Genomic DNA, 20540 nt, shown 5'->3' with positions numbered 1-20540 from the left:
ACGAGCTCTGAAGCAAGCTTCCAGAAAATTGGAACGGAAATGGCGCCACACCAAACTGGAAGTCTTCCGACTAGCTTGGAAAGACAGTACCGTGCAGTATCGAAGAGCCCTTACTGCTGCTCGATCATCCTATTTTTCCAACTTAATTGAGGAAAATAAGAACAATCCGAAATTTCTTTTTGATACTGTCGCAAAGCTAACTAAAAAGCAGCCTTCGCAAATGGAGGATGGCTTTCACTTCAGCAGTAATACATTTATGAACTTCTTTGAGGAAAAGATCATGATCATTAGAAAGCAAATTACAGACTCCTCTTTAAATCTGGGTATTCCTCCAAAGCTCCATTGTCCTGAGTCTGCACAACTCTGCCAGGACCTAGGATCAAGGGAGATACTAAAGTGTTTTAGTACTATATCTCTTAACGCAATGATGAAAATAATCATGGCCTCCAAACCCTCAAGCTGCATACTGGACCCTATTCCAACTAAACTACTGAAAGAGCTGCTTCCTGTGCTTGGCCCTCCTATGTTGAACATAATAAACGTCTCTCTATCCACCGGATGTGTACCAAGCTCACTAAAAGTGGCAGTAATAAAGCCTCTCTTGAAAAAGCCGAATCTTGATCCAGAAATTATAAAAAACTATCGGCCTCTATCGAATCTTCCATTCCTCTCAAAAATTTTAGAAAAAGCTGTTGCACAGCAACTCACTGCCTTCCTGAAGACAAACAATGTATACGAAACGCTTCAGTCTGGTTTTAGACCCCATCATAGCACTGAGACTGCACTTGTGAAGGTGGTAAATGACCTTTTAATGATGTCAGACCGAGGCTCTGCATCTGTCCTCGTGCTCCTAGATCTTAGTGCCGCTTTTGATACCATCGATCACCACATTCTTTTGGAGAGATTGGAAACCCAAATTGGTCTACATGGACAAGTTCTGGCCTGGTTTAGATCTTATCTGTCGGAAAGATATCAGTTTGTCTCTGTGAATGGTTTGTCCTCTGACAAATCAATTGTAAATTTCGGTGTTCATCAAGGTTCCGTTTTAGGACCACTATTGTTTTCACTATATATTTTACCTCTTGGGGATGTCATTCGAAAACATAATGTTAAATTTCACTGCTATGCGGACGACACACAGCTGTACATTTCAATGAAACATGGTGAAGCCCCAAAATTGCCCTCGCTAGAAGCCTGTGTTTCAGACATAAAGAAGTGGATGGCTGCAAACTTTCTACTTTTAAACTCGGACAAAACAGAGATGCTTGTTCTAGGTCCCAAGAAACAAAGAGATCTTCTGTTGAATCTGACAATTAATCTGGATGGTTGTACAGTCGTCTCAAATAAAACTGTGAAGGACCTCGGCGTTACTCTGGACCCTGATCTCTCTTTTGAAGAACATATCAAGACTGTTTCAAGGACAGCTTTTTTTCCATCTACGTAACATTGCAAAAATCAGAAATTTTCTGTCCAAAAATGACGCAGAAAAATTAATCCATGCTTTTGTTACTTCTAGGCTGGACTACTGCAATGCTCTACTTTCCGGCTACCCGGATAAAGCACTAAATAAACTTCAGTTAGTGCTAAATACGGCTGCTAGAATCCTGACTAGAACCAAAAAATTTGATCATATTACTCCAGTGCTAACCTCCCTACACTGGCTTCCTGTTAAGGCAAGGGCTGATTTCAAGGTTTTACTGCTAACCTACAAAGCATTACATGGGCTTGCTCCTACCTATCTTTCCGATTTGGTCCTGCCGTACATACCTACACGTACGCTACGGTCACAAGACGCAGGCCTCCTAATTGTCCCTAGAATTTCTAAGCAAATGGCTGGAGGTAGGGCTTTCTTCTATAGAGCTCCATTTTTATGGAATGGTCTGCCTACCAATGTGAGAGACGCAGACTCAGTCTCAACCTTTAAGTCTTTACTGAAGACTTATCTCTTCAGTAGGTCCTATGATTAAGTATAGTCTGGCCCAGGAGTGTGAAGAGGAACGGAAAGGCTGGAGCAACGAACCGCCCTTGCTGTCTCTGCCTTGCCGGTTCCCCTCTTTCCACTGGGATTCTCTGCCTCTAACCCTTTTACAGGGGCTGAGTCACTGGCCTACTGGTGTTCTTCCATGCCGTCCATGGGAGGGGTGCGTCACTGACGTGGTCTTCCTGTCTGGGTTGGCGCCCCCCCCCCCTTGGGTTGTGCCATGGCGGAGATCGTTGTGGGCTATACTCGGCCTTGTCTTAGGACGGTAAGTTGGTGGTTGGAGACATCCCTCTAGTGGTGTGGGGGCTGTGCTTTGGCAAAGTGGGTGGGGTTATATCCTGCCTGTTTGGCCCTGTCCGGGGTATCATCGGATGGGGCCACAGTGTCTTCTGATCCCTCCTGTCTCAGCCTCCAGTATTTATGCTGCAGTAGTTTATGTGTCGGGGGCTAGGGTCAGTCTGTTACATCTGGAGTATTTCTCTTGTCTTATCCGGTGTCCTGTGTGTATTTAAATATGCTCTCTCTAATTCTCTCTTTCTCTCTTTCTGTCTTTCTCTCGGAGGACCTGAGCCCTAGGACCATGCCTCAGGACTACCTGGTATGATGACTCCTTGCTGTCCCCAGTCCACCTGGCCGTGCTGCTGCTCCAGTTTCAACTGTTCTGCCTGCGGCTATGGAACCCTGACCTGTTCACCGGACGTGCTTGTTGCACCCTCGACAACTACTATGATTATTATTATTTGACCATGCTGGTCATTTATGAACATTTTAACATTTTAACATTTTGACCATGTTCTGTTATAATATCCACCCTGCACAGCCAGAAGAGGACTGGCCACCCCTCATAGCCTGGTTCCTCTCTAGGTTTCTTCCTAGGTTTTTGGCCTTTCTAGGGAGTTTTTCCTAGGGAGTTTTTCCTAGCCACCGTGCTTCTTTCACATGCTTTGCTTGCTGTTTGGGGTTTTAGGCTGGGTTTCTGTACAGCACTTTGAGAATATCAGCTGATGTACGAAGGGCTATATAAAAATAAATTTGATTTGATTTGATTTGATTTGAACAGAGGGCTCTGGGTGATAATGGTACCGGCTCACCTGGGGAATCCCAAGCGGGAATCCCCTTCGGTCTCCCTGCGCACCGCCCCTCCCAGCTCCATGGGTATCGGAGAGGGGGTGCTGGGGATGGAACCACCAGACCCCGACCTGAACGTCAGCAGGTAGCCAGCAGGTTGTCCAGCCGGATGGACAGGTCCACCAGCTGGTCAAACGTGAGGGTGGTGTCTCTGCAGGCCAACTCCCGACGGACGTCCTCGCGCAGACTGCAGCGGTAATGGTCGATCAGGGCCCTGTCGTTCCATCCCGCGCTGGCAGCCAGTCCTAAACTCCAAGGCGAACTCCTGGGCGCTCCTCGTCTCCTGCCTCAGATGGTAGAGGCGCTCACCCGCCGCTCTACCCTCGGGCGGGTGGTCGAAGACTTCCCTGAAACGGCGGGTTAACTCCTCAAACTGCTCCTACGCCGCATCTCCCTCTCTCCACACGGCGTTGGCCCACTCCAGGGCTTTCTCGGTGAGGCACGAGATGAGGGCGGACACCCTCTCACGGCCCGACGGAGCCGGGTGGACGGTGGCCAGGTATAGGTCCAATTGTAGAAGGAACCCCTGGCAGTTCGCAGCCTTCCCATCGTATTCCTGGGGCAGGGAGAGACGAATCCCACTGGGACCAGGATGAAGAGGGGCGCTCAGTGGAGACCCCAGTTGTGCTGGTGGAGGCGCTGGAAGAACTGCCTGTCTCTCCCAGCGGTCCATTGTCTGGACAACGTGGTCCATGGCGGTGCCAAGATGTTGGAGCATTGCTGCGTGCTCTCGGACGCGTTCCTCCACCCCTATACCCGGGGTACCTGCTCCTGCTGACTCCATAGTATTGGTCCGTAATTCTGTAATGCGATGCTACTGGCGGCAGAGAAGTCGGGCGCAGGAGAGAGGAAACTGATTTACAATGGTTGTGTTTAATAACCATAAACCACCGTCAACAGAATAATACAATCAATCGGTCAAACAAACCCGGTAAATACCAGCATACCATGCACAAGCACTACAACAAACAATTACGGACAAGGACATGGGGGAGAACAGAGGGTTAAATACACAACATGTAATTGATGGAATTGGAACCAGGTATGATGGAAGACAAGACAAAACCAATGGAAAATGAAAAGTGGATCGACGATGGCTAGAAGGTCGGTGACGTCGACCGCCGAACGCCGCCCGAACAAGGAGAGGGACCGACTTCGGCGGAAGTCGTGACAGAGATCACCAAATGAAACACACTCGTCATGACTGTCCATTAGGTGTCCACGGACCATTCCCACATTCTCAAAAATATAAATATTGTTTAATTATTCCAACTTTTGATGTCAAAGGGTCTCTCTGTGTTCTGCAGTTTACATTCCAACCTCGAACACTACAGAGCATATAGGTAGCGTATTTTATGACCGCCCATAAAACAGCTGACTCCCCCCCCCTCCGTCTACGAGAGGGAGCAGGCTGTAACCTGATCCTTCAGATTGTCACAGGAGAGCCATGACATATATAACATATTATAAAATGGATTGAATAAAAAAATCCTCATCAATCTACACACATAATGACAACAATCTTTTAGAATAAAAATTAAATGTATTAAAAATAAAAAAACATATCTTATTTACATAAGTATTCAGACCCTTTGCCATGAGACTCAAAATTGAGCGCAGGTGTATCCTGTTTCCATTGATCATCCTTGAGATGTTTCTACAACTTGTGTCGAGGCACAGATCTGGGAAAGGGTACCAAAAAATGTCTGCAGCATTGAAGGTCCCCAAGAACACAGTGGCATCCTTTATTCTTAAATGGAAGAAGTTTGGAACCACCAAGACTCTTCCTAGAGCTGGCCGCCCGCCCAAACAAAGCAATCGGGGGAGACGGGCCTTGGTCAGGGAGGTGACCAAGAACCCGCTGGTCACTCTGACAGAGCTCCAGAGTTCCTCTGTGGAGGTGGGAAAACCTTCCGAAGGACAACTATCTCTGCAGCACTCCACCAATCAGGCCATTATGGGAGAGTGGCCAGATGGAAACCACTCCTCAGTAAAAGGCACATGACAACCCGCTTGGAGATTTCCAAAAGGCACCTAAAAGACTCTCAGACCATGAGAAACAAGATTCTCTGGTCTGATGAAACCAAGATCGAACTCTTCGGCCTGAATGCCAAGCGTCATGTCTGGAGGAAACCTGGCACCATCACTACAGTGAAGCATGGTGATGGCAGCATCATGCTGTGGGGATGTTTTTCAGCGGCAGGGACTGGGAGACTAGTCAGAATCGTGGGAAAGATGAACGGAGCAAAGTACAGAGAGATCCTTGATGAAAACCTGCTCCAGAGTGCTCAGGACCTCAGACTGGGGCGAAGGTTCACTTTCCAACAGGACAACGAACCTAAGCACACAGCCAAGACAACGCAGGAGTGGCTTCGGGACAAGTCTCTGAATGTCCCTGAGTGGCCCAGCCAGAGCCCGGACTTGAACCTGATCGAACATCTCTGGAGAGACCTGAAAACAGCTGTGCAATGACGCTCCCCATCCAACCTGACAGAGCTTGAGAGGATCTGCAGAGAAGAATGGGAGAAACTCCCCAAATACAGGTGTGCCAAGCTTGTAGCGTAATACCAAAGAAGACTCAAGGCCGTAATTGCTCCCAAAGGTGCTTCAACAAAGTACTGAGTAAAGGGTCTGAACACTTATGTAAATGTGATATTTCAGTTTCAGTTAAAAAAAAACAAACTATTTTGCTTTGTCATTAGCGGGTATTGTGATGTCATTAAGGGGTATTGTGATGTCATTAAGGGGTATTGTGATGTCATTATGGGGTATTGTGATGTCATTAAGGGGTATTGTGATGTCATTAAGGGGTATTGTTGTCACGTCCTGACCAGTAGAGGGAGTATTTGTATTATAGTTTGGTCAGGACGTGGCAGAAGGGTATTTGTTTCCTCAGAACCACACCCAAAAACATAAACAGAAATCAGTTCTTTTAATTTCTCTCGGGGGAATATTCTAGTCTCTTTTAAGGCCCCATTTTATGCACAAATGCATGATTTCATTGCCATTAGTTGAGGCATATTGTAGTATTGTCTTATTTCATTTAAGGAAATCAGAACAGTATCCTGTCTGACAATTTCTGATGTTTTGGGGTTCATCAATCAATCAATTAACCAACCAATCAATCAACCAACCAACCAATAAACAAATAGATCAATCAACCAATCAACCAATCAAACAAGGGGCCTTAAATAGAGTCAGAAAAGGACTGAGGTCATGACGTAATGTTTTCAGGTCGTCTGGAGCCCAGGTGCAGTATGGAAATCCTCTGTGAGTTCTGGTCAAGGACACAATAGCCAATCAGAGCGGAGAAGAAAAAAAAGGAGTGGTCAACCTACTGGAGGCGTGGTCAACCCAAGGCCGCCACCACTGTTTTTTTTTTGGTCTTAGATTGTTCTTGTTTTTGTTCCTTCTCTCTCGCTCTGCTCCTAAAATACAAATAGTTTCACAGGTAGATCAATGCTTCATTCAGAGCTCGTGCAAATTAAACAACTCTTTTTTTTTTTTATATATATAAATATGTTTAAAAAAAAACTCTAACAATAAAAAAAACATAAGCACCGGTACCACAACATTGTTTACAGTGATTATATCATATAATGATCGTGAGTCATCATCCTCATCATAAATTCTCACCCTTCTGTTCCTGTGGATGGATGGGGTTCTCTCTGTCTCCTGACTCCTGTGGATGGATGGGGTTCTCTCTGTCTCCTGACTCCTGTGGATGGATGGGGTTCTCTCTGTCTCCAGATTCCTGTGGATGGATGGGGTTCTCTCTGTCTCCTGATTCCTGTGGATGGATGGGGTTCTCTCTGTCTCCTGATTCCTGTGGATGGATGGGGTTCTCTCTGTCTGACTCCTGTGGATGGATGGGGTTCTCTCTGTCTGACTCCTGTGGATGGATGGGGTTCTCTCTGTCTGGCTCCTGTGGATGGATGGGGTTCTCTCTGTCTCCTGATTCCTGTGGATGGATGGGGTTCTCTCTGTCTGACTCCTGTGGATGGATGGGGTTCTCTCTGTCTGGCTCCTGTGGATGGATGGGGTTCTCTCTGTCTCCTGACTCCTGTGGATGGATGGGGTTCTCTCTGTCTGACTCCTGTGGATGGATGGGGTTCTCTCTGTCTGACTCCTGTGGATGGATGGGGTTCTCTCTGTCTGACTCCTGTGGATGGATGGGGTTCTCTCTGTCTCCAGACTCCTGTGGATGGATGGGGTTCTCTCTGTCTCCAGATTCCTGTGGATGGATGGGGTTCTCTCTGTCTGACTCCTGTGGATGGATGGGGTTCTCTCTGTCTCCTGATTCCTGTGGATGGATGGGGTTCTCTCTGTCTCCAGATTCCTGTGGATGGATGGGGTTCTCTCTGTCTCCTGACTCCTGTGGATGGATGGGGTTCTCTCTGTCTGGCTCCTGTGGATGGATGGGGTTCTCTCTGTCTGGCTCCTGTGGATGGATGGGGTTCTCTCTGTCTCCAGACTCCTGTGGATGGATGGGGTTCTCTCTGTCTCCAGACTCCTGTGGATGGATGGGGTTCTCTCTGTCTCCTGATTCCTGTGGATGGATGGGGTTCTCTCTGTCTCCTGACTCCTGTGGATGGATGGGGTTCTCTCTGTCTCCTGACTCCTGTGGATGGATGGGGTTCTCTCTGTCTCCTGACTCCTGGCTCAACATCTTCTTCCCTCTCTTAAACTTCTCCTGGCGCTGCTTTATACGGTCCATCCTGAGAAAGAGAGAGAGAGAGAGGGGGGAGATAGAGAGGGGGCGTGGGGTATGGGGGGAGATAAAGAGAGAGGGGGATGGGGTGGAGAGAGAGGGGAGTGGGGTGTAGAGAGAGAGGGGGGAGAGAGAGAGGGGGGTTGAAGAGAGAGGGGGGAGATAGAGAGACGGGGTGGGATGAGAGAGAGAGAAAGAGAGAGAGGGGGAGAGAGAGAGAGAGACAGGTGTGGGGAGAACAGAATTGTGACAGAGTTGTGACAGGGTTGTGACACAATAGGGGGGATGACCATGGGGGGGGAACAGCATGAGCCCCGAGTGAAATAAAAACAATACAGAAGTTAATTTAGTACTAATATATATACTATATATACATACTATATATACTAATATACATACTATATATACATACATACTATATACACTAATATACATACATACTATATATACTAATATACATACTATATATACTATATATACTAATATACATACTATATATACACATATGAACCACTACAACAGGGGAAAGACCGTCCATGTGGGAGCAGCAGGTCAGGGAGAGTTCACGGTCACTGCCCGTGTCTGCGTGACGGAAGTGGGGAGAACAGGGCATGGTTTGAGTGGCTTGACCCTGCCTCACACAGGAAGCGGCGCAGGTCCTAATCCAGGCACTTGTCGTCTCCCGTCTGGATTACTGCAACTCCCTGTTGGCGGGGCTCCCTGCCTGTGCCATTAAACCCCTACAACTCATCCAGAACGCCGCAGCCCGTCTGGTGTTCAACCTTCCCAAGTTCTCTCACGTCACCCCGCTCCTCCGCTCTCTCCACTGGCTTCCTGTTGAAGCTCGCATCCGCTACAAGACCATGGTGCTTGCCTACGGAGCTGTGAGGGGAACGGCACCTCCGTACCTTCAGGCTCTGATCAGTCCCTACACCCAACGAAGGGCACTGCGTTCATCCACCTCTGGCCTGCTCGCCCCCCCCTACCTCTGAGGAAGCACAGTTCCCGCTCAGCCCAGTCAAAACTGTTCGCTGCAGCGGAGTCAATCACCACCTTCCGGAGACACCTGAAACCCCACCTCTTTAAGGAATACCTGGGATAGGATAAAGTAATCCTTCTAACCCCCCCCCTAAAAGATTTAGATGCACTATTGTAAAGTGGTTGTTCCACTGGATATCATAAGGTGAATGCACCAATTTGTAAGTCGCTCTGGATAAGAGCGTCTGCTAAATGACTTAAATGTAAATGTAAAAGCTTGAGGTCCCTGATGATCTTCCTTTCCTTCCTGCGACATCTGGTGTTGTATAGGTGTCCTGTAGGGCAGACAGTGTACACCCAATGGTGCGTTCGCCTACACGTATCACCCTCTGAAGAGCCTTGCGGTCAGCCGCGGTAGAGTTTGCTGTACCAGGCTGTGATGCAGCCTGACAGTATGCTCTCGATGGTGCTCCTGTAGAACACTGTGAGGGCCCTCAGGGACAGTGCCTTCGTCACTAAAGGTGTCCGTGTGTTTAGACCATTTCAGCTTCTCTGAGACGTGGATGCCAAGGAATTTTTGAAGTTATTGACCGTGTCCACGGCGGCCCCCGTTGATGAGGATGGGGGGGGGCGTGTCCAGCCTGGTTCCTCCTGATGTACACAATCAGCCTCCTTTGTTTTGCAGATGTTGAGGGAGAGGTTGTTTACCTGGCACCACGCCGACGTTGTCGATGTCGTTAGCTAACTTGTCGATGGAGTTGAAACCGTGTGAGGCCAGTCAGTCGTGGGTATTACAGGGAGTACAGGAGGGGACTGGACCCCCGTGTTGAGAATCAGTGTCGAGGAGGTGATGTTGCCTACCTTCATCACCTGGGGGGGCGCCGTGAGCTTTCTAATGAGCTAATATGGTATTGAAAGCCGAGCTGTAGTCAATGAACAACATCCTCACATATGCATTCATCTGATCCAGGTGGGTGAGGGCAGTGTGAAGCGCAATGGTGATTGCACCGTTCGTGAATCTGTCAGGGCGGTAGGCGAATCGGAGAGGGTCCAGTGTACTTTATATCACGTTGCACCAATCCAACTCTGAAAAGTCTGTGCCTTTTCATGGTTATTGAATCTCTGCAGCGCCGAATGTACAGAAACACCTGGACTTACTGTCTCTTCAGCTGTTCCATAGACTGCTTCTCTTCCTCCAGTTTGGCTCTGACTGCCTTCACTATAGTAGCCTGGAACAATTCAGCCCCTCTGAAACACACAGATACATGATGACATCACAGATACATGATGACATCACAGATACATGATGACATCACAGATACATGATGACATCACAGTACTACAGCGGGGTAAGAACAGATACATGATGACATCACAGTACTACAGCAGGGTAAGAACAGATACATGATGACATCACAGATACATGATGACATCACATATACATGATGATGACATCACAGTACTAGAGCAGGGTAAGAACAGATACATGATGACATCACAGATACATGATGACATCACATATACATGATGACATCACAGTACTACAGCAGAGTAAGAAGAGATACATGATGACATCACAGATACATGATGACATCATAGTACTACAGCAGAGTAAGAACAGATACATGATGACATCACAGTACTACTGCAGGGTAAGAACAGATACGCGATGACATCACAGTACTACTGCAGGGTAAGAACAGATACGCGATGACATCACAGTACTACAGCAGGGTAAGAACAGATACACGATGACATCACAGATACATGATGACATCACAGATACACGATGACATCACAGTACTACAGCGGGGTAAGAACAGATACATGATGACATCACAGTACTACAGCGGGGTAAGAACAGATACACGATGACATCACAGATACATGATGACATCACAGATACACGATGACATCACAGTACTACAGCGGGGTAAGAACAGATACATGATGACATCACAGTACTACAGCAGGGTAAGAACAGATACATGATGACATCACAGATACATGATGACATCACAGTACTACAGCAGGGTAAGAACAGATACATGATGACATCACAGTACTACAGCGGGGTAAGAACAGATACATGATGACATCACAGATACATGATGACATCACAGTACTACAGCAGGGTAAGAACAGATACATGATGACATCACAGTACTACAGCGGGGTAAGAACAGATACATGATGACATCACAGATACACGATGACATCACAGTACTACAGCGGGGTAAGAACAGATACATGATGACATCACAGTACTACAGCGGGGTAAGAACAGATACATGATGACATCACAGATACGCGATGACATCACAGTACTACAGCAGGGTAAGAACAGATACATGATGACATCACAGATACACGATGACATCACAGTACTACAGCAGGGTAAGAACAGATACATGATGACATCACAGTACTACAGCAGGGTAAGAACAGATAAATGATGACATCACAGATACACGATGACATCACAGTACTACAGCAGGGTAAGAACAGATACATGATGACATCACAGTACTACAGCAGGGTAAGAACAGATACATGATGACATCACAGTACTACAGCAGGGTAAGAACAGATACACGATGACATCACAGATACATGATGACATCACAGTACTACAGCGGGGTAAGAACAGATACATGATGACATCACAGTACTACAGCGGGGTAAGAACAGATACACGATGACATCACAGATACATGATGACATCACAGTACTACAGCAGGGTAAGAACAGATACACGATGACATCACAGATACAAAGGGTTAGCTGGTATAATGGAGGTAGTTTGGACACAAAGCTTAGGAAGTATTACCTTCCTGAAGACACACACACACAGTAAGTGTATACCTGGAGGCCAGTATCTGTGAGGCCCTGATGTCAGCCACCACATGCAGGAAGTAGTAACTCATGAAGACTCGTCTCTGCAACAGCAGGAAGGCGAAACAGATACTGTCCCAGATGATCCCAGCCTCGTCGCTGGGCAGATCACACTTCTTACCACCATCCGCAGCTAGAGACAACACGGACAGACAGACACGCAGACAATACACAACCAGCAGACGTATGGAGTAGATGGAGAAGACACATGGAGCAGACAGATGGAGCAGATGGATGGAGCAGACATATGGAGCAGACAGATGTAGAAGATGGATGGAGCAGACATATGGAGCAGACAGATGTAGAAGATGGATGGAGCAGACAGATGGAGCAGACAGATGGAGAACACAGGTGAAGCAGATGGAGCAGACCGATGGAGCAGACAGATGGAGCAGATGGATGGAGCAGACAGATGGAGCAGGCATATGGAGCAGACGGATGGAGCAGATGGATGGAGCAGACAGATGGAGCAGATGGAGAGACAGATGGAGAAGATGGATGGAGAGACAGATGGAGCAGACAGATGGAGCAGATGGATGGAGAGACAGATGGAGCAGATGGAGAAGATGGATGGAGCAGACAGATGGAGCAGATGGAGAAGATGGGTGGAGCAGACAGATGGAGAAGATGGAGAAGACAGATTGAGCAGATAGATGGAGCGGACAGATGGAGAAGATGGAGAAGACAGATGGAGCAGATGGATGGAGCAGACAGATGGAGCAGATGGAGTAGACAGATGGAGCAGATGGAGAAGACAGATGGAGAAGATGAGGAAGATAGATGGAAGATGGATGGAGAAGACATATGGAGAAGACATATGGAGAAGACAGACAGAGCAGACAAATGGAGTAGATGGATGGAGAAGACAGATGGAGAAGATGGATGGAGAAGACAGGTGGAGAAGACAGATGGAGAAGACAGATGGAGCAGACAGATGGAGCAGACAGATGGAGAAGACAGATGGAGCAGACAGATAGTTAGGATGGATGGAGAAGACAGATGGAGAAGACAGATGGAGCAGACAGAAACACCTTTAGTAAGATAATTTCTACATTTCGTCCCGTTCATAAAACATGGTTTCATTGCTTCATGACAGTGAGGGACTTACGGTTGAAGTCTCTGTTAGTGATGACCTTATACTCCTTGATGGTGCAGACCAGACTGAGGAGCTGGATGAGCCAACAGTTGTTGACCATCAGGACATTGATGTAGCCACAGGCCAGGATCTGATCACAACACAGAATTAAATACACAGGCCAGGATCTGATCACGGAGACAAGATATCAGATACCATATCTCACATCCCCTCCCCCCCCCCTATTCCCTTTAAAGTGCACTACTTCAGATAAATGGAAGCAAAAAGTCTTTATGTCACACTGCCGGACGGAAGGACCTTTTCAGATCACCATCTCAGTAGTATGACATTTCTTATGATATATGTGAAGCATCTATGTAGTGCTTATGAAGACTTTACGAATGCTCTATGAAGCCTTTATGAGTTGTTGTTCGTTTAAAGTGGAATTGTATATCCTACTGTGTATGTGTGTGTGTGTGTGTGTGTGTGTGTGTGTGTGCACTTGTCCTACTCACAGAGATGTTCTTCATGGTGTGTGTGTGTGTGTGTGTGTGTGTGTGTGTGTGTGCGTGCGTGCGTGCGTGCGTGCGTGCGTGCGTGTGTCTGTGTTTGTCCTACTCACAGACAGTATGTTCTTCATGGTGATCACAAACACGTTATAGGCGATCAGGAAGTCCCAGTAGTGGAGGATCTTTTTGATTGGTTTGAGCAGCAGCTCCCCGCCGAACAGCAGGAAGTAGAAACATCCCACTATATAGCCCAAACAGAAGATGCTGATACGGGTGGTGCCGGTGATGAAGATGATGGTGAGGACGAACCAGAACAGGTAGCTAAACATGATGACCTTCAGCATGTCCAGGTAGGACCTGGAGGAGGAGAGAAGGAGAGGAAAGAAGAGAACATGCATGTAGACTTAATCCAAGGTAAACTAGTGGTTAATCCCAGGTAGACTAGTGGTTAATCCCAGGTAGACTAGCGGTTAATCCCAGGTAGACTAGCGGTTAATCCCAGGTAGACTAGCGGTTAATCCCAGGTAGACTAGAGGTTAATCCCAGGTAGACTAGCGGTTAATCCCAGGTAGACTAGCGGTTAATCCCAGGTAGACTAGCGGTTCATCCCAGGTAGACTAGCGGTTAATCCCAGGTAGACTAGAGGTTAATCCCAGCTAGCCTAGCGGTTAATCCCAGGTAGCCTAGCGGTTAATCCCAGGTAGACTAGCGGTTAATCCCAGGTAGACTAGAGGTTAATCCCCGGTAGACTAGCGGTTAATCCCAGGTAGACTAGTGGTTAATCCCAGGTAGACTAGCGGTTAATCCCAGGTAGACTAGCGGTTAATCCCAGGTAGACTAGCGGTTAATCCCAGGTAGCCTAGCGGTTAATCCCCGGTAGACTAGCGGTTAATCCCAGGTAGACTAGCGGTTAATCCCAGGTAGACTAGCGGTTAATCCCATGTAGACTAGTGGTTAATCCCAGGTAGACTAGTGGTTAATCCCAGGTAGACTAGTGGTTAATCCCAGGTAGACTAGCGGTTCATCCCAGGTAGACTAGTGGTTAATCCCAGGTAGCCTAGTGGTTAATCCCATGTAGACTAGCGGTTCATCCCATGTAGACTAGCGGTTAATCCCAGGTAGACTAGTGGTTAATCCCAGGTAGACTAGTGGTTAATCCCAGGTAGACTAGCGGTTCATCCCATGTAGACTAGCGGTTAATCCCAGGTAGACTAGTGGTTAATCCCAGGTAGCATAGTGGTTAATCCCATGTAGACTAGCGGTCATCCCATGTAGACTAGCGGTTAATCCCAGGTAGCCTAGCGGTTAATCCCAGGTAGACTAGCGGTTCATCCCAAAGCCAACTAGGTGAATAATCAGACCGTGTGCCCATGTACAGAGGCACTTAACCCTAATCGCTGCTGTAAGTGTCTCTGGATAAGAGAGTCTGTTAAATGACTCATTACTGTAGTGGCTCTGGATCAGAGAGTTTGTTAAATGACTCACTACTGTAGTGGCTCTGGATAAGAGAGTCTGCTAAATGACTCACTACTGTAGTGGCTCTGGATCAGAGAGTCTGCTAAATGACTCACTACTGTAGTGGCTCTGGATCAGAGAGTTCAATAGTGGCTCTGGATCAGAGAGTCTGTTAAATGACTCACTACTGTAGTGGCTCTGGATCAGAGAGTCTGCTAAATGACTCACTACTGTAGTGGCTCTGGATAAAAGAGTCTGCTAAATGACTCACTACTGTAGTGGCTCTGGATCAGAGAGTCTGCTAAATGACTCACTACTGTAGTGGCTCTGGATCAGAGAGTCTGCTAAATGACTCACTACTGTAGTGGCTCTGGATAAGAGAGTCTGCTAAATGACTCACTACTGTAGTGGCTCTGGATCAGAGAGTCTGCTAAATGACTCACTAATGTAGTGGCTCTGGATCAGAGAGTCTGCTAAATGACTCTCTACTGTAGTGGTTCTGGATCAGAGAGTCTGCTAAATGACTCACTACTGTAGTGGCTCTGGATCAGAGAGTCTGTTAAAAGACTCAAATAGAAAATGAGAAGGGGAAATAAAGCAACAATGTGGTCTAGGCTTTAGCTCAGGGGGCTAACACAGTCTTGTAGTGCGGGTTCAAACCCAGTTAGTCTGACCACTTTACCTGTATGAGAAAACACCCTGCTGTCTGTCATCATAACAGATACATCATTAAGCCATTGAGCTGCAATAGGAAAAAGCATCATGTTCTGTAATATAATCTGTCATATATCCATCAATCACATCATCTTAACTAGATCAATAATGGCCAGGCTTACAGTAAACGTCTGATGATAGATCAATAATTGCAGCCTACAGTGGATAATATAATATATGGGGTTGACTTGAAACCCGATCCATGTATATCACTACAGGTATCTACTGTATGAGAGAGAGAGAGAAAGAGAGAGAGGGAGGGAGAGAGACAGAGAGATAGGGAGAGAGAGAGCGAGAGAGAGACAGATAGGGAGAGAGATAGGGAGAGAGGGAGAGAGAGAGAGAGAGAGAGATAGAGAGAGAGCTAGAGAGATAGGGAGAGAGAGAGCGAGATAGAGAGGGAGAGATAGAGATCAAGATAGAGAGGGAGAGAGAGAGTGAGATAGAGAGGGAGAGAGAGAGAGAGATAGAGATAGGGAGAGAGAGAAATAGGGATAGTCCCATCCACCAGACTACCAGGTGGGTGGTATAGAGGAGACGGACCCACTGGTTGCCCTCTAGGTTACAGAGAGCTGGTAGTCCCATCCACCACACTACCAGGTGGTATAGAGGAGATGGACCCACTGGTTGTCCTCTAGGTTACAGAGAGCTGGTAGTCCCATCCACCACACTACCAGGTGGTATAGAGGAGATGGACCCACTGGTTGTCCTCTAGGTTACAGAGAGCTGGTAGTCCCATCCACCAAACTACCAGGTGGGTGGTATAGAGGAGACGGACCCACTGGTTGTCCTCTAGGTTACAGAGAGCTGGTAGTCCCATCCACCAAACTACCAGGGGTGGTATAGAGGAGATGGACCCACTGGTTGTCCTCTAGGTTACAGAGAGCTGGTAGTCCCATCCACCACACTACCAGGTGGGTGGTATAGAGGAGATGGACCCACTGGTTGTCCTCTAGGTTACAGAGAGCTGGTAGTCCCATCCACCACACTACCAGGGTGGTATAGAGGAGACGGACCCACTGGTTGTCCTCTAGGTTACAGAGAGCTGGTAGTCCCATCCACCACACTACCAGGTGGTATAGAGGAGACGGACCCACTGGTTGCCCTCTAGGTTACAGAGAGCTGGTAGTCCCATCCACCACACGACCAGGTGGTATAGAGGAGATGGACCCACTGGTTGTCCTCTAGGTTACAGAGAGCTGGTAGTCCCATCCACCACACTACCAGGTGTGAAACAGGGAAGAGACTCAGGGGCTATGCTGATTTGTTATAGAGCAGAACTGTCACGGTTGTCGTAAGAACGGGACCAAGGCGCAGCGGATGTTGAGTTCCACATATTATTTACAAAGTGAAACTTTAAGCAAAAGCAAATAAATCAATAAACAATAAATCAATAAATAAATCAATAAATAAATAAATAAATAAATAAATAAATAAATCAATAAACGAACAACGAAACGTGACTCTAATCGGGAACCAAACCAAAACCCCAACATAGACATTTTAAACTAGAACACCCCCTCGTCACGCCCTGACCTACTACACCGTAGAGAAACAAGGGCTCTCTATGGTCAGGGCGTGACAGTACCCCCCCCCAAAGGTGCGGACTCCGGCCGCAAAACCTGAAACCAATTGGGAGGGTGACACCCTCAGCACACAGGGGGGACAAACACCTGCCTGGAGGTGACAGCATTCCCTCAGCCCCTCTAGCACAACATAACAACAACAACAACAAAAAAACGGGTCACAACTCCTGCAGCTCTGTCGGACGCTGGGTACGTACATAGTCAATGGTAGGCTTTTCAAATTCAATCCCTTTTAGAACAACTTCCTGGACAAAACGTTCCACTGTAATAGTAAAGGTGTAAACTCGGCAGTATATTTAACCTCTCAGTTCCCTGTCAAATCTAAACATTTCAAGAAGACAACCTAAGAAAATGAACAACAATGACAAATGGTTTGATGAAGAATGCAAAAACTGAGAAAGAAATAGAGAAACCTGTCTAACCAAAAACATAGAGACCCAGAAAATCTGAGTCTACTCCTTCACTATGGTGAATCACTAAAACAATACAGAAATACACTACGGATAAAGAAGGAACAGCACGTCAGAAATCAGCTCAATGTAATGGAAGAATCCATAGAATCTAACCACTTCTGGGAAAATTGGAAAACACTAAACAAACAACAACACAAATAATTATCTATCCATTTTTATCTATCCACAAAAACACCAAGAATTATCTATCTAAAATGGAGATGTATGGATAAACCACTTCTCCAATCTTTTTGGCTCTATAACAAAGAACAAACAGCAAAAACATGATCAAATACAAATCTATAGAGTCAACTATTAAAGACGACCAGAACCCACTGGATTCTCCAATTAAATTGAATGAACTACAGGACAAAATACAAACCCTCCAACCCAAAAAGGCCTGTGGTGTTGATGGTATCCTAAATGAAATGATAAAATATACAGACCACAAATTCCAATTGGTTATACTAAAACTCTTTAACATCATCCTTAGCTCTGGCATCTTCTCCAATATTTGGAACGAAAGACCAGTGGTGTAAAGTACTTAAGTAAAAATACTTTTAAGTACTACTTAACTTGTTTTTTTGGGGGGTATCTGTACTTTACTTTACTATTTATATTTTTGACAACTTTTACTTCACTACATTCCTAAAGAAAATAATGTACTTTTTACTCCATACATTTTCCCTGACACCCAAAAGTACTTGATACATTTTGAATGCTTAGCAGGACCGGAACAAGGTCCAATTCACACACTTATCAAGAGAACATCCCTGGTCATCCCTACTGCCTCTGATCTGGAGGACTCACTAAACAGAGAACATCCCTGGTCATCCCTACTGCCTCTGATCTGGAGGACTCACTAAACAGAGAACATCCCTGGTCATCCCTACTGCCTCTGATCTGGAGGACTCACTAAACAGAGAACATCCCTGGTCATCCCTACTGCCTCTGATCTGGGGGACTCACTAAACAGAGAACATCCCTGGTCATCCCTACTGCCTCTGATCTGGAGGACTCACTAAACACAGAACATCCCTGGTCATCCCTACTGCCTCTGATCTGGAGGACTCACTAAACAGAGAACATCCCTGGTCATCCCTACTGCCTCTGATCTGGCGGACTCACTAAACACAAGTGCTTCGTTTGTAAATTATGTCTGAATGTTGAACTGTGACCCTGGCTATCCAGGGTAAACTCCCATATCTACTGGTTGAAATACCACAGTGTTCCATCACAGCAGCAAGATGTGTGACCTGTTGCCACAAGAAAAGGTCAACCAGTGAAGAACAAACACCATTGTAAATACAATCCATATTTATGTTTATTTATTGTCCCTTTTGTACTTTAACTATTTGCACATCGTTACAACACTGTATATAGACATAATATGACATTTGTAAATGTTTTTATTCTTTTGGAACTTCTATGAGTGTAATGTTTACTGTTCATTTTTATTCTTTATTTCACTTTTGTTTATTATCTATTGGCATGTTTCCTATGCCAATAAAGCCCCTTAAATTGAATTGAAAATTTAATTGAGAGAGAGAGAGAGAGAGAGAGAGAGAGAGAGAGAGAGAGAGAGAGAGAGAGAGAGAGAGGTCTGGAGACTGGGCCATAGTGGCAGACACTGATTGGACAGAATGTCTTATAGATGATGGATTTCTCTCTACCTCTATATCAGGAATCTGATACATTGAAATACCAGAGGTATAAGTGCCGGGAAACAAGGGCTGATGGCTGAGCGGGCCCTGGTCAACAGTAGTACACTATAGGGAATAGGGTGCCATTTGGGATGCAAGCCAGAGCATGGTTTGGGATGCAGACCAGAGCATGGTTTGGGATGCAGGCCAGATGCAGGTTAGAGCATGGTTTGGGTTGCAGGCCAGAGCATGGCTTGGGACGCAGACTAGAGCATGGTTTGGGACGCAGGCCAGAGCATGGTTTGGGACGCAGGCCAGAGCATGGTTTGGGACGCAGGTTAGAGCATGGTTTGGGACGCAGGCCAGAGCATGGTTTGGGATGCAGACCAGAGCATGGTTTGGGATGCAGGCCAGAGCATGGTTTGGGATGCAGGCCAGAGCATGGTTTGGGATGCAGGCCAGAGCATGGTTTGGGATGCAGGCTAGAGCATGGTTTGGGATGCAGGCTAGAGCATGGTTTGGGATGCAGGCTAGAGCATGGTTTGGGACGCAGGCCAGATGCAGGCCAGAGCATGGTTTGGGATGCAGGCCAGATGCAGGCCAGAGCATGGTTTGGGATGCAGGCCAGAGCATGGTTTGGGATGCAGGCCAGAGCATGGTTTGGGACGCAGGCCAGAGCATGGTTTGGGATGCAGCCCAGAGCATGGTTTGGGATGCAGACTAGAGCATGGTTTGGGATGCAGGCCAGAGCATGGTTTGGGATGCAGGCCAGAGCATGGTTTGGGACGCAGGCCAGAGCATGGTTTGGGATGCAGGCCAGAGCATGGTTTGGGACGCAGGCCAGAGCATGGTTTGGGATGGAAGGTAGTGTGCTAGTGCTCTGTCCTTAACTACTGCTGTTGATGGACACAGAGTGCCATAATGAAACAGCTCTCCACTCTGAGCATCAAAACACTTTAATGTTAGAACTGGACACAATCAATGGCCATCCTCTTTTCCTGTGTCTCCCTATCCTCCCATCAGATCTGCCTTCCTCGCTCGCTGCCCCACGCAATCAAGGTGAGAGCCTCTGGTTGGCACTTCACTGGGCTGCACCTCTGCATACAGTAACATACTGTAACATACATTAACATACATGCTCATATGCATCAATCTCTATGGAATAATGGTATAGTCACTACCTGGAGTGTATGAAGTCGGGTACAGGGTTGTGGACGCTGAAGGAGGCTGTGTCTAGGTCTCTACAGATCTCCACGTTGTCTCCGGCCATGAGACGGACAGCTGCTTTGTTTTCCTCTTCAAATATACTCTTCTGGAGTGAGGCGCAGAGAAGGAGCATGAAGTCATCTGGAGAGGAGAGGAGAGGAGAGGAGAGGAGAGGAGAGGAGAAAAAGAGAGGAGAGGAGAGGAGAG

The 20540-nt window shown here is 46.9% G+C and overlaps 1 protein-coding gene across 1 annotated transcript in view; it reads right to left on the bottom strand.

Annotated features, from left to right (window-relative positions):
* Positions 1-20540, bottom strand: part of LOC106596600 (piezo-type mechanosensitive ion channel component 2) — a 172195-nt gene that overhangs the window by 75674 nt on the left and 75981 nt on the right. The window contains exons 22-29 of the mRNA XM_045714337.1: positions 20309-20474; positions 13391-13634; positions 12802-12919; positions 11664-11826; positions 9957-10046; positions 7689-7827; positions 6746-6842; positions 6448-6537 (exon numbers count right to left, since the gene is read on the bottom strand). Of these exons, the coding sequence (XP_045570293.1) occupies positions 6448-6537; positions 6746-6842; positions 7689-7827; positions 9957-10046; positions 11664-11826; positions 12802-12919; positions 13391-13634; positions 20309-20474 (1107 nt within the window). The remainder of the gene's footprint in view (positions 1-6447; positions 6538-6745; positions 6843-7688; positions 7828-9956; positions 10047-11663; positions 11827-12801; positions 12920-13390; positions 13635-20308; positions 20475-20540) is intronic.

Source organism: Salmo salar, chromosome ssa03 (genome assembly GCF_905237065.1).
Source record: "Salmo salar chromosome ssa03, Ssal_v3.1, whole genome shotgun sequence".
Taxonomy (NCBI): Eukaryota; Metazoa; Chordata; class Actinopteri; order Salmoniformes; family Salmonidae; genus Salmo; species Salmo salar.
This window is presented reverse-complemented; position numbering and strand designations above follow the sequence as displayed.